This window comes from Cyprinus carpio, chromosome B7, assembly GCF_018340385.1.
Source record: "Cyprinus carpio isolate SPL01 chromosome B7, ASM1834038v1, whole genome shotgun sequence".
Taxonomy (NCBI): Eukaryota; Metazoa; Chordata; class Actinopteri; order Cypriniformes; family Cyprinidae; genus Cyprinus; species Cyprinus carpio.
The window spans coordinates 39,931,425-39,945,099 of NC_056603.1; the positions used below are offsets into that span (position 1 = coordinate 39,931,425).

General features: G+C 34.3%; 1 protein-coding gene across 1 annotated transcript; it reads left to right on the forward strand.

Moving 5' to 3' along the window:
* Positions 1–6,390: 6,390 nt before the first annotated feature.
* On the forward strand, positions 6,391–13,428 carry LOC109093341 (cytochrome b5-like). Its single transcript, XM_019107067.2, has 5 exons — positions 6,391–6,763; positions 9,371–9,499; positions 11,098–11,124; positions 11,251–11,282; positions 11,371–13,428. The coding sequence occupies exons 1-5, from the start codon at positions 6,575–6,577 to the stop codon at positions 11,459–11,461; spliced, it is 468 nt and encodes a 155-aa protein (XP_018962612.1). The 5' UTR covers positions 6,391–6,574; the 3' UTR covers positions 11,462–13,428.
* The last annotated feature ends 247 nt before the right edge of the window (positions 13,429–13,675 follow it).

Below are 13,675 nucleotides of genomic sequence, written 5' to 3' on the forward strand. Positions count from 1 at the left end.
AGTGTAGATCATTTTAAACATTTTTCAAAAGTGCCGTTTATTTCTTAATGAATGAATGGTAAAACTTTTTTAATAGGCAAAAATTACTGACTTCTCCTTTAAAGGGTTCACCCAAAAATGAGACTTCTGTCATTGTTTAATTAACCTCAAATTGTTCCAAACATGTTTTCTTTCTTCTGCAGATAAAAAAAGATTTTTTGAAGAATGTTGGTTTCTGATCCCCATTGACTTCCATAGTATTTTTTTCATACAAGTCAGTGGAGACCAGTAACCTTCTTCAAAATGTTCTTCTTTTAGGTTTAAGAAAAGAAAGAAATTCAAACTACCCCTTTAAAGACTGAAAAGATTTCATGGTCTTAGCAACAACATGTACTGTTTTAACTTTTGTGTCACCTTCTATAACTCACAGAGAATTTCACAAGGTTTTTTATTCTTGTATCTCCATCATTCAGCTATTCATGTCCGTCAGATTCAAAAGCACTATTCCATCACAGCTGAACGAACAAAACCTTGATAGTCTAAAAACCTAGATGTGTCTAACCACATGCAGCTCGCTGCTACAAAAGATGTTTTAAGCTCTGGTATATTAAAGACCGTGGGTGGATTTAATTATCAGTGCTGTCACGCCTCTGCAGTGAGCTTTGACCTTGGGTGTTTTTGTCAGGCCTGTGTTCATGTGATGTTCTCTGACCCGTCAGGCTGTGTAGATGATGATCCGTTGCTGTGGTGACATATCGAGTCTCCTGAAGTGTCATGCCACATTTCAGGATGAGATTTCCCAGTTTGTACAGCGTTCAATAAAACCTGTAAAACTCTCACATCTTATCTTTGCACACTCTGCTGCCATTGACTTCAATGCACAGATGGCGGTATAAAGAGAGAGTATAAAGAAGGAAAAACTGGATCCGATGGACATGATGCAGGTTGTGCAATGTCTAATTGTCTAATTCGGATAAAGAAACATGGGTTTTTAAAATGAGATAGCACACTAATAAACATGAAACTGCATCTGGCTGCATCATAACAGAATGGATTTTTATGCATGAGCGTCTTGCTGAAATTCATAGAGGCATTGAATTGTGATTCATCCTCAGAATAATCCTAATGCATCACTCCATATGGCACAGTGGGGACAGAAAGTGAAAATCACCATCTAATTTCCTGTGTAAACATTCCCAGCTGTTTAGTGCCGCTAATCTGAGATCCCAATCACTCATTTCCTTGCCTGGACGGAAATAAACAAGAGTCATTGATGACCAGGTCCACCTTTCATCTGTTCTGTTGCTCTCTTGGCCAGTTTGTATCCATCTTAGTTGTTTTTGTCTGCATGTAACATTATGCAAGTTATGCACGTACCATTAGGTTTCACTGTCGACTAGCGCTTGAGAGGACAGAGCCATTACATGGTCTGCTGTCCTTCTGCCAGGGAAAAGCATGCAAATATTTACTGGATTGAAGTGAAATCTGTTGTGTGTCGTGGGAAATGATGCAGTGACTTAAAGCACACAGAGGTAGATGGATTAGTGCTCAAAATGTGTGTTTAGACTAATAAAAACAATGATGTTTAGATATCTGATTCAAACTTAGAGGTGGAAAACGGGGTTCAAATGTCTGAAACCACATTAAAAGTAAACAGAAACATGAATAAATAAATAAATAAACAAAGAAATAAATCTTTAAGTTATAACGATAAGTCTTTGGGTCTCAATCAAGAAGCTGGGAGGGGGCCTTAGCACATTTCCAAGAGGGCCCTAGAATAAAATAATACAATACAAGATTTAAAATATGACATTTAATAGAGTGCCCTAGAATAAAATAATACAATACAAGATTTAAAATATTATAATGTATTCCTTTAAAAACTGCCAAAAAACTGCAAACACTGTTTTATTTATCTTGAACGACCCAGATATACTGCATGAGGGAATTGTATGTGTGTCATTTTTTTGAGCTGGAAAAGTCATGGAATTTAATGCATATCGTCAGCCCATAAAATATTAAGGAAACAATATTTATTTAGAATTTGTATTTATTTACAATATTAAAGTTAAAATAAAAAAAAGTTTGTCATCAGGCTGTCATTCTGCTGTCTCTGCTGTCATTAAAGAAATTTTAGTTTTCTCTCAAATTGTTATTCTGATAAATTGAAAAAATGTTTAATATTCAATGAATATTTCAGATAGATCTGTCATATACACGCTTGTCTGAGCAGACTGGAGGTGTGCATGTTTGTCCTCATATCGAATGAACAATGCATAATGTAAAAATGCATAATCTATATATTTGTATTATATGTTATTGTATATTGGATATTATTGTATAACTATTGTGGATCATTTCCCTAGCGCTACACACAGCCTTATCGAAATGCATTTACTGCCACCTTGTGGCGAGTTTTAAAACTGTAGATGGATGCAACACGAGAAGGCATCTATTGTACAAACCTCACTGAATCTGTTCTCAGTTTATTACTCCAAATGTACAATTTGGCAAGGCCTAAAGAAGTGCAGTGACAGGTCTGTTCATGCTACCAGCAAAAAACGCTGCATGACACATCCCAATCATCGCCAAATCAGAACATATTTGATATTTAATATGCATCTATAGTGAGCAAGAACTAGCCAGTATGATTTAGAATCCATCCACACACATTCAAAGCAACCAACAAATACTGTTGTGATGGAGGTTGTTGTTTTTTTGTTTTGTTGTTGTTTGTTAGGTGATGTAATTCCCTTTGAAAAGGATTTACATCAGTCTTTGTTCAAGGTCCCAAGCATATAATTTGTTGTAAACATGCACACACAATAAACTATTGTTCAAATATTGTAAAAGGTGAGCAATGGTTGTTTGGCAAGACCACTTTACATACAGTATAGATGAATGAAAAGTTTATTGGAAACACGTCAGTTTTGAACATATTTACATTTTTGAACATTATATTTTATTATATAATATATATATATATATATATATATATATATATATATTATATATATATATGTATATAAACATTCACACTAAGAAAAAAATATTTTAACTACTCACTAAAAGGTTATTTGGAAAACTCCACGGTGCTTCTGTGGAAGTTTAAGGAAGAAAATAAATACTTTGGAACCTTTAGAGATGCACTGTATATTTTTTAGAAAACCTAATATGAACCATAAAATCATACACAGACCAACATGAGGGGAAACTATTTTTATTCTATGAAGTGACACTTTAGAGTCAAACATTAATATACAGATGTGGACAGTAAATAAGTACATTTACTTGATTACTGTACTTATGTACCCTTAAGCCATATTCTTTGTTGCGTTTTTGTGTAGCCAGTTTTGATTTTTTGTTTTATTTTTTTTTGTCTTTATTTTTTTCTTTCTTTTTATCAGTAATCACTTCCTATAGGTTTTTAACATTCATTTCAATGATACTACAGTGCATTCAGTAGGCGTAATATATTGCAAGTTGCTTCAAAGGCATACAGTATTGCAAGTATTACATGCTGCAACAGTGATTCTGTACTTTCACAAAATATTAAATATGTATTTAAAAACATTTTTTCTTAATATATTGAATAATTGAATTAGACCTAGCCCTTTCACTTAAAATGGAGTAATATTTGATTGGCAGTATCTGTATTTCACTCAAGTAATAGTTGTGTGCTTTGTCTAACTCTGTTAATATATAAACATTTTAATAGGGATCCCCATGGACTGTGAAAAGTGATCTAAATAAAAGATGGTGGGAGAAGAAATAAACAAGAGGAGCAGGTTAACATCAGCAGCAAATCAATGCTACAAGTCAAAGTAAACTGAAGATTAATGAAAACAGTACTCACAGTATGCACAGATGAATCATTCACAATAACAATAGCAACGCAAAACTTCACTCTTGCACATCTGAGTGAGCTATCCATCAAATCCATGTACTGAAGCCGGACCTTACAAGTGCTCACACTGTGAAGCGTCATTGCTCCCTTATCTCTCTGTGAGGGAGAAGGAAATGAAACACAAAAGAATGCACTCTGGAGAAAAGCCATTCTCTGCCCTGTTCAAAAACAAATCAACCGAAAGGAAGTCACAATGCGCAAATGCTAAAAGTTTAGAGGGAGGAAATAAATAATTAAAGCAGTTACTTGTGGTGCATGTTAGTTACCAAAACAAACCTACACTGTTTTAGTTAATGATAATAACTATCTGACAAAAGCATAAACCTGCAGTAGTGAAAACAGAGCAAAATAGTGTCCACATCAAAACTGTGATAACAGAAGGCGAGGGTCCGGGCTGTGATGGTTGGTAACTTGTGTAGCTATACAGTATATTTCAGGTTGGTCCAGTCTCATGCTAACTGCCTCGGTTCCTAAGGACCTGAAGATTTTTTCTCCAGTGCCGCAAGGAATTGGATCCTCCCTTGAATGTGGGTCTCCATAAACTAAGTACAAAAAATTAAAATAAAAAAATAACTAAAAAAATGCTAATAATAATAATAAATAAATAAATAAATAATTTTTTATTTTTTTTTTATTATATAGTGAAAAAAAGGAAATGAAGTTTTTATGTTGTTTTTTGCTTTTTTTATTAAACAAACAATATTTCCTGACCACTCACTCCTGGATCCACATTTTGCATGCTACTTTAGATGAGGTCGCCTGCAGTTGAGTGAAATTAATGACATGACTTACATTCACACAATCTTTAGTTACCATTTTTAGCCCCGCCAACAAAAATGGTTCCAGAGAAAGCCATAGTGGACTCAAGCTGTCATACACGGCATGTCTGAGCAGCACATTTCATTCCTGCATGAATCAGTGGAATGAGTCATACACAAAAGAAAGGATAAATCGCAAAGTCTACTATAGTACTCTTAACATTTTACACATGTATAAGTAGAGAATAATTCAGTCACTTGTAACTCAGAACAGCACTGGAAACATTTTGGAGGGCTAAGGAAGTTACAAAACTCGAAGACTGAACATATAAAAGTTTGAGCAGTGCACTCTTGTGACTCCAGCAACCATCCAGCTTTTGCATAGTTCAACCTGCTTTGGCACAATTGGTTTGTTTAAGTTTACTTTAATTAAATTAAACGATAAAACATTATTTAACACAGCCATTTAGTTTATAAATATGAAGTGTGGCACCAAATCTTTAACAGTTTAAATAATTAAAATGAAACCTAAAAATAAAAATAATAATTCTCTGATTTTTACAAATTCAAACAACTGAAATAAAAATAAATAAATAAATAACTTGGGTTCTCAAAGACAGTCTCCTTCCTGTGATACTCATGTGCATGCTAGATTTCGCATATTTCTCCCCTGTTATTAATACAACATCAGAATCTGCAGATTTCAGTTTGTAAACATGGGAAAGTGCACAGGCTCAGTGTGGACCTACATGGTCTTATTTATGAGCAATTTTACAGACAAGACCAAATATGAGTCCTCTGTTTTCCCTAAACAGATATCAGTAGCGCACACATGGCACTCACCACTAGCTGATTCGATATGCAAATGAGGGAGAGTTGCTCACTATCTAGTTTGTTTGGAATGACTGAATGAGTGATTGGTTAGCTATTTCTTGGAGGGAAGGTTTTGTTAGTTTTGGTTTCAGGGAAGAGACAGAATAAACAGAGCAAATGAATACCTCCTCTCAACACGACTGCAGTTTCCATGCTTGCTTTTGGCACAGGCCTACTAAACTCAGAGCAACAACTAGAAAATAGCAGTGGTGTGAATTTATTTAGTCTGAGAATGCAAACCTAAAATCTTAAAAAAACAAAATCTCTCTCTTTCTCTCTACTTGAATATGCCTATTATTGAGACTTGAATATTTGCACTCAAATACATTTTCAAGATATATATATATATATATATATATATATATATATATATATCTATATATATATATATATATATATATATTTTTTTTTTTTTTTTTACCAGATCATTTTGACTTTATGACATCTTTAACTACAGCACAGATATACAAATATGTTTTAATCAAGGGTTAATATGGTTGTACCATCAATGGTTGTGTCCTAAAACCTTTCATAATCAGCATATTGGATATTAAGACGTCTTTTTTTTCAAGCCACTTAAAAGTTTGCCTTAACTTTCTTTACGTTTTTGGCTAGATTATTTGATTTTTGACGTGGTGAACAAGTTTTTACGCCTCTAAATATACACTTATAACGCAACTTATGATAAACACATCAATCCGATCACAAAATAATATACACACGCAAACAAAAATGTATTCAGGACTTTTGGGGTTGCGTAACTTGACACCGACGTGTGTGTAATCATGCGTGTGACGTTTGGCGGTCTCGTGATGATCTGCTCTTGATTCTGATTGGCTGTTACCGGGTCCGTCTCCGGCAGTTTGCAGAGCCTAGCGCTGATTGGCTGGTTCGGTTCGAGGGAACGGATTGGGTAATTTCTCGTGACTGGTGGTCAAATGGTGCGCCGGCTGGACAAGAACTGACCTGGGCAGGTTAGGTGTGTTAAAAACAGCTCCAAGCTAGAAGGTAACAGCTGACTGAAGTCCAGCAGAGTAGCGACAGAGACCGCGTGAATATGGGGGAAGAAACTGAGAGCTCAGTGAGAAGAGAGAACCAGGACGTGAAGGACGAAAATACGTGCGCGCCGGAGGACAGCGGCGTGAAGTATTACACACGCGAGGAGGTCCAAATCCATAACATGAGCAAAGACACATGGCTCATAATCCATGATAAAGTTTACGATATCACAAGTTTCATGGAGGAGGTAAGAGGGTTGGCGTTTCATCATGTCCTCCTCCACATCACCCCTGTTTAACCATACAGCACTAAATCCTGCATCGTTTTACATTTTTTCTGTTGTTTATATACGTTACGGATGGGCTGCTCTCGGTCATTTTCAGCTGGAATGTGTCTAGACTCGAAACACTACCTGCTGACAGTCTCTGTGGGCCGATTAGTGAGTTAGCATAACTAGATTCACTGCAGTATACAACACTGTGAAAGATGAGACTAGCTAACTCTCTACGGAAATGTGTTTTATCAAAACATGGGACACGGGATCGTTGGGTATTAGCCACGTAACGCTAGCAGCTCTGCTAGCCTGCTCATGTTGAGCTGTCATGTTAAAACCGACGATTGCAGCTGTGTTTCCTCCACGTGGCGAAAGTTGTATTACCCTTCAATCCTGACTCATGTTTAGTTAAGTTAAGTTTTATACAACCTAGTTATTTGTTTTCATTGTTGAATGACGTAACTACGGTGTTGTTGCAGCACGCGAGTGTAACCTTATTTATATTGCTATATATAAAGCTTATTTTAAATTGTATATTATCTATGTATTAATTTAAAATAAAAGCTTAATAATAATTCTAAAACTAAAGTGGTTTGTGCAGTTATAATAACTGTATAAATCATATCAAGTAATTATAATAAAATAATCATCTATAAAAGCCTGATGATTTTAGCTTTAAAATGTTTTACTATGTGGCGCCCTTCAGTTTGGAGCAAGTGAAACTGGGGGAGTGACATTTTGTCAGAGATGTGTTACTTTGCTCGAAGCTGATTGGTCAAATTTTTGTTTGAGATCTCTCAACCAAACATAACCTACCTGAGAGCAGGTTGGCCAAGGAGTGTAAGCTGCTGTGGTAATGAACGCTTTCATGGTTACTAAAACCCAGAGGAAGTGTGGCAAACTGAACTTACCTGGTTAGCCAGCTGAACCGGCTTCATGGTATAGGCCCCTGGTGAAAACCTACATTACCTATGATTCTGCAAACAAATCTCCACCAATCAAAGAACGGTGACAAGCAGCTTGCACCTGAAGAACCACCCACTTCTGTGACGCACTGTGAATGACACAAGAGAGAAATGCTTATTGCATTATGCGTATGACACATTTTGCAGTAAACGTGAAATATATATTTTTCTATATGTGTAATATACATCTTTACATCACTATATTTCTGCATCACTTTTAATTTCATTGTCATTCACAGTACTTCATGGGATTTTAGTTTTTTCATTCATTAAGCTGTTAAGGACCCTATTTCCAAATTTTTTTTTTTTTTCTTCTAATCAAAGGTTATAATGTTCCAATTTACTTTTTCTCTACTTGTTTCATGGCTTGTGAGTTTTTAATGAAGATATATGTGTATATACAGTACAGACCAAAAGTTTGGAAACATTACTATTTTTTATGTTTTTGAAAGAAGTCTCTTCTGCTCATCAAGCCTGCATTTATTTGATCAAAAATACAGAAAAAACTGTAATATTGTGAAATATTATTACAACTTAAAATAATAGTTTTCTATTTGAATATACTTAAAAAAAAAAAAAAAATATTCCTGTGATGCAAAGCTGAATTTTCAGCATCATTTACTCCAGCCTTCAGTGTCACATGTAACATCCAGTCTATCACATGATCATTTAGAAATCATTCTAATATTCTGATTTATTATGAGTGTTGGAAACAGTTCTGCTGTCTAATATATTTGATGAATAAAAGGTTAAAAAGAACTGCATTTATTCAAAATAAAACAAAAATTCTAATAATATATTTTCTTTACTATCACTTTTTATCAATTTAACACATCCTTGCTGAATAAAAGTATTGATTTTATTTTAAAAAAAGAAAAAAAAAATTACTGACCCCAAATTACTGACCAGTAGTGTATATTGTTATTACAAAATATTTATATTTTAAAAACATAGCTTCTTTTTTTTTTTTTTTTTTTTTTTTTTTTTTTTTTTACTTTTTATTCATCAAACTATCCTAAAAAAGTATCACATGTTCTGAAAAAATTTTAGCAGCAGAACTGTTTCCAACTTTGATAATGAATCATCATATTAGAATGATTTCTAAAGGATCATGTGATAATGATCCTAAAAATTCAGCTTTGCATCACAGAAATAATGATAATTTAAAGGTATAATAAATTTAAAAAAAATTATTTTAAATTGTAATAATATATCACAATATTACATTTTTTTTTCTGTATTTTTGATCAAATAAATGCAGGCTTGATGAGCAGAAGAAACTTCTTTCAAAAACATTAAAAATAGTAATGTTTCCAAACTTTTGACCTGTACTGTATATATATATTAAAAGAATTAAACACATTGGGAACCAAAGTGCGTGGGCACTAATACGCTATAAGAACCGGTTCTTGGATCCTTGCATAAACATGTTGTGTACACAAGGCTTAGACAGAAATCTTGATGTTAGTTGCCAGAGTGTCAAACTTTCTCATCATTGTGTAACATAAGTGAGATTAGAGTTTGAATGCTGTGCAACATTTGTCATCAGATGTATCACTGAAGAGTGCCGGTGTGACTCCAAAGGATATAAACCTCGTCGTCTTTTCTTTGACAGCATCCAGGAGGTGAAGAGGTTCTGATGGAGCAAGCAGGCGCAGATGCAACAGAAAGCTTTGAGGATGTGGGTCATTCCACAGATGCCAGAGAGATGCTCCAGCAGTATTACATCGGCGAACTTCATATGGTAGTGTTTGCTGTTTTTCTTATACGTTTATTAGTTTAACGATTAGCCAAGAAAGTCTTAAGAAAATGTTCCTGCTTGTACATGACATTTTTGTGATCTAGTCATCTAATCCAAAAAAACAACAACCTTGCTATGTGTACTGCGTTAAGCTAACTGAGACTTGTCATAGCACTTGTGTATCATTGCTCGTTTGTTGATTTTGATTGCTTCCATTGTCCTCATTTGTAAGTCTCTTTGGATAAAAGTGTCTGCTAAATGACTAAATGTAATCATCTAGTCTAGGACTGCAACTAACAATTATTTTGATAAACGGTTATGTCTTTGATTAATCTGATTTAAAAAGCCAAATTGAATTTTTTGTTATATTTTATTAATAAAGTTAATATTCTACATCCTGCCCAGTGTTGTCCTCCAAACAGTGTGCAAATTGAAGTTTGTGATATTTAACATTTTGAGTTTGAGCCTTTATGCAAACTGGAAATACTCATGTGAATTTTAAATATTAGGTAAGGATACAACCTTATCGAATGCAAGTTATGTGCTGAGCAAAACATGCCTCAAACATATTAAAAGCTTATGAGTATGTTGAAGCTTAAAGGGATACTCCACCCCAAAATGAAAATTTTGTCATTAATCACTTACCCCCATGTCGTTGCAAACCTGTAAAAGCTTCGTTCGTCTTCAGAACACAATTTAAGATATTTTGGATGAAAACCGGCAGGCCTGTGACTGTCCCATAGACTGCCAAGTAAATAACAGTGTCAAGGTCCATAAAAGGTATGAAAGTCGTTGTCAGAATACTCCATCTGCCATCAGACGTGCAATCTGGGTTATATGAAGCGACGGGAACACTTTTTGTAAGCTAAGAAAACTAAAATGACAACTTTATTCAACAATTCCTTTGTCAGCAGTCTCCTCTGTGTCTCTCCATATCACCGTATGCTCTTCTGTATCATCCGTGCCACAAGGATGCACTGTTTTCTTTCAAATCAAAGCTAAATACACGTAGAAACAGTTCATCCTTGTGGCACGGCTGATACAGAAGAGCATACGGTGATATGGAGAAACACAGAGGAGACTGTTTACAAAGGAATTGTTGAATAAAGGCATTATTTTTGTTTTCTTCACTTACAAAAAGTGTTCCCGACGCTTCATATAACCCAGATTGCACGTCTGATGGCAGATGGAGTATTCTGACGATGACTTTCATACCTTTAATGGACCTTGACACTGTTATTTACTTGGCAGTCTATGGGACAGTCACAGGCCTCCCGGTTTTCATCCAAAATATCTTAAATGGTGTTCCGAAGACGAACAGATCTTTTATGGGTTTGGAACGACATGGGGGTAAGTGATTAATGACAAAATTTTCATTTTGGGGTGGAGTATCCCTTTAATATGAAGCTTTCTCATGTTTAGGATTACTTCAGGATACTACTAGGATTAGTTCACTGTGCTTGTTTTTAGATATGTATTGTTAATAGAAATGCAGTAAAAGATTGTAAACTATGGATGTGTACAATCTTATTGATTATTCGTCCCTTATCTAGTCTGAGTCTTCATTCTATATTTCATTCTTTTCTATTTTTCTGTTTCAGGATGATCGAATGAAAGTGTCAAAAAAGGTAAAAACAACAAACAAAAACTACTGTCTCCTGACCTTTGTGACTGATGCATGAACATGTTGATTTTCATGTAAGAGTTGTTGTGGTTTGTTAATGTTTGCTCGCTTTATCACATTTCTGTTCTAGGAAGTGTACATTACAACTTCCAAAGACACCAGGTAAGAGTTCAGACTATGTTCTGCATAAACTACGGCACTCATGTTTGGCTTGTATGTTTTTTTAAACAAGTGTTTGTCTTTTGCTCAGGTCATGGACCACCTGGTTAATTCCCACCTTAGCTGCTGTGCTTGTGGGCGTCATGTACCGTTACTACATGTTGGAGCACAAATCCTCCTGAACTCCTGCAAACTTTGTCACCGATATTTTTTTCTCTTGTCTGGAGGCCTTGACTTGTTTGAGTGAGTGAGTCAGCAAGACCACTCTCTAAACTCCTGCTCATCTTCTCTTCTTTAGTTTACACTCAACTAGCTATTTGGAAAAGCTCCAAAGCCCATTGGCTCATTTTTTTTTTTGTTGCCAAAATTCACATTTCTGTCTAACCTGCAGGACTTAACCTGCAGCATTATCTTAGTCACGCTTTCTATCATCAGATTGTCATGCTTTTTTGTTTTTAAATGTACTTGGAAATGACTTCAACTCCTTTAAATTAATCTAGAGTGTAGTTGGAAAGATCAGGTCCTTCAGGTATGGTTCAGCTTTTGCTAATGGATTTTAATTCGCTCATCATTTTGACAAATCACATGTCCACAGCCTTCACATAGCTGCTTATTTATGTTTGTCAGTGAATTGCTTTGGGTTTATTTCCTAAGGAGTTTGACCAAATGATTCAAGTGGAGATACATCTCCAAGAGAAGAGAATAGCAAGAGTCATGCTATTAAAAAGAAATTGATATTTTAAATACAACATGTTTATAAGGGATACTTTGCCCAAAAATGAAAATTGTCATTTACTCACCCTCATGTCATTCCAAACTTGAATGACATTCTTTCTTCTGTGAAAAACAGTTACATTTAAGAATGTTGGTAACCACTGACTTCCATTGTGGATAAAAACAAAAAAATTGTTCCACAAAAGAAAGAGAGTCAAACAGACATGAGGGTGAGTAAATAATGGCAGAATTTTCCTTTTTTTGGGTGAACTATCCCTTTAAGGAGAACTCGAAATATTTCTGAAATATTGTCATTGTTTCAAATTTTATCATATCACTTTTGCATGAATGTTGTCTTTCAACATCAGACAATGTGCAATTGCTGAAATTGAGCATAGAGTTACAGTCATACCGTGCTTTAATATTATATGCACGCTTTTTCTTACAATGCAGATTTCTATAGTGTGGTACTGTTATTCAGCCTTTTTGTAATAATGCATTTGAGAGATGTTTAAATACCTTTTTTTTTCTGAAAACATTGTTGGTGAGAACATTAGTTTTGGGACGTGTTTGGTACTTGAACTGTTGTTCAGCTTGTGGAGTACCTGTTCATATATTCATTATGCATATGCTTCTCTAATAAATTGTTCTTAGCATTTTAAGCACTTGCATGTATATTCCAGCTCTACTTGCTTTGGCTTAAAGGGCAGGTCGTGAAAAATCATCATATGCAGGTGTTGCCTTTAACTTCAAAAGTTTAAGTAAACCAAAATGTCTAGGTTTGTTCGCATCTTTTGTGTACTTCTGTTGTTAAATCTTGCATTTATTTTTCAAAGAATATTGCATTTAAATCAGGTAGTTTTTAATGAAACACTGAGTGAGTCATTATTATGCAGTTATAGTCACATGTTTTTTTTAATAAACCATATGTATTATTCATTATTATTGGATGATAAAAACAGTTTCTCTTAGTAGGTTTATCTTTAAATTAATTTCTTGCCATGTGTTTTGTTTGATTGTCGTGTTTAGAATCATTTGACGTTCCTGCCACAAGAAATGAGCAAAATTAATTCTTTCATTTGTCTCATTGAAGTTTGTGTGCATTTTATATGGATAGATATTGATGACATCGTCAAGTTTTCATTGGTTCACATTTTAATGTCATTTATATTTTAATTATAGTGGGAAAAAAACTCAGTCCTGAATTGAGAACAAGTGTGTTAGTCTCTAGATCCCTGCTCTTTTAGTTCAACAACAGGAAAAAAAATCACAGTTCAAGACCTTGATTATTGCTAAGATAAATGTTGTTTATTTAATAAAACATGTATTTATCTGTCAGATTAGGATTATCTGTGGTATGTCATCGTGAATATGACTGACTTACTGAATCTGTGTTTGTTAAAAGTTTCAATAAATGTTTACAAATGCAAATATATTTGAGCAGTATGTAATCATTCTTTGTATATTGTATTTTGGACTTTTGACAAAATTAGGGAGATGCATTTTAACTTAAAACAATTAGTGCTAAAGCATTTATGGATGTTTTAAACTAAAGTACAGACAATATTTGAATACGAACGAAATTATTCAGTTTTACTTTATTTAACATCATTTTATTGCTGTAATTGATTAACACATTTGAACAGCATGAGTTATGCCACAATATGATTGAAATAATTTAG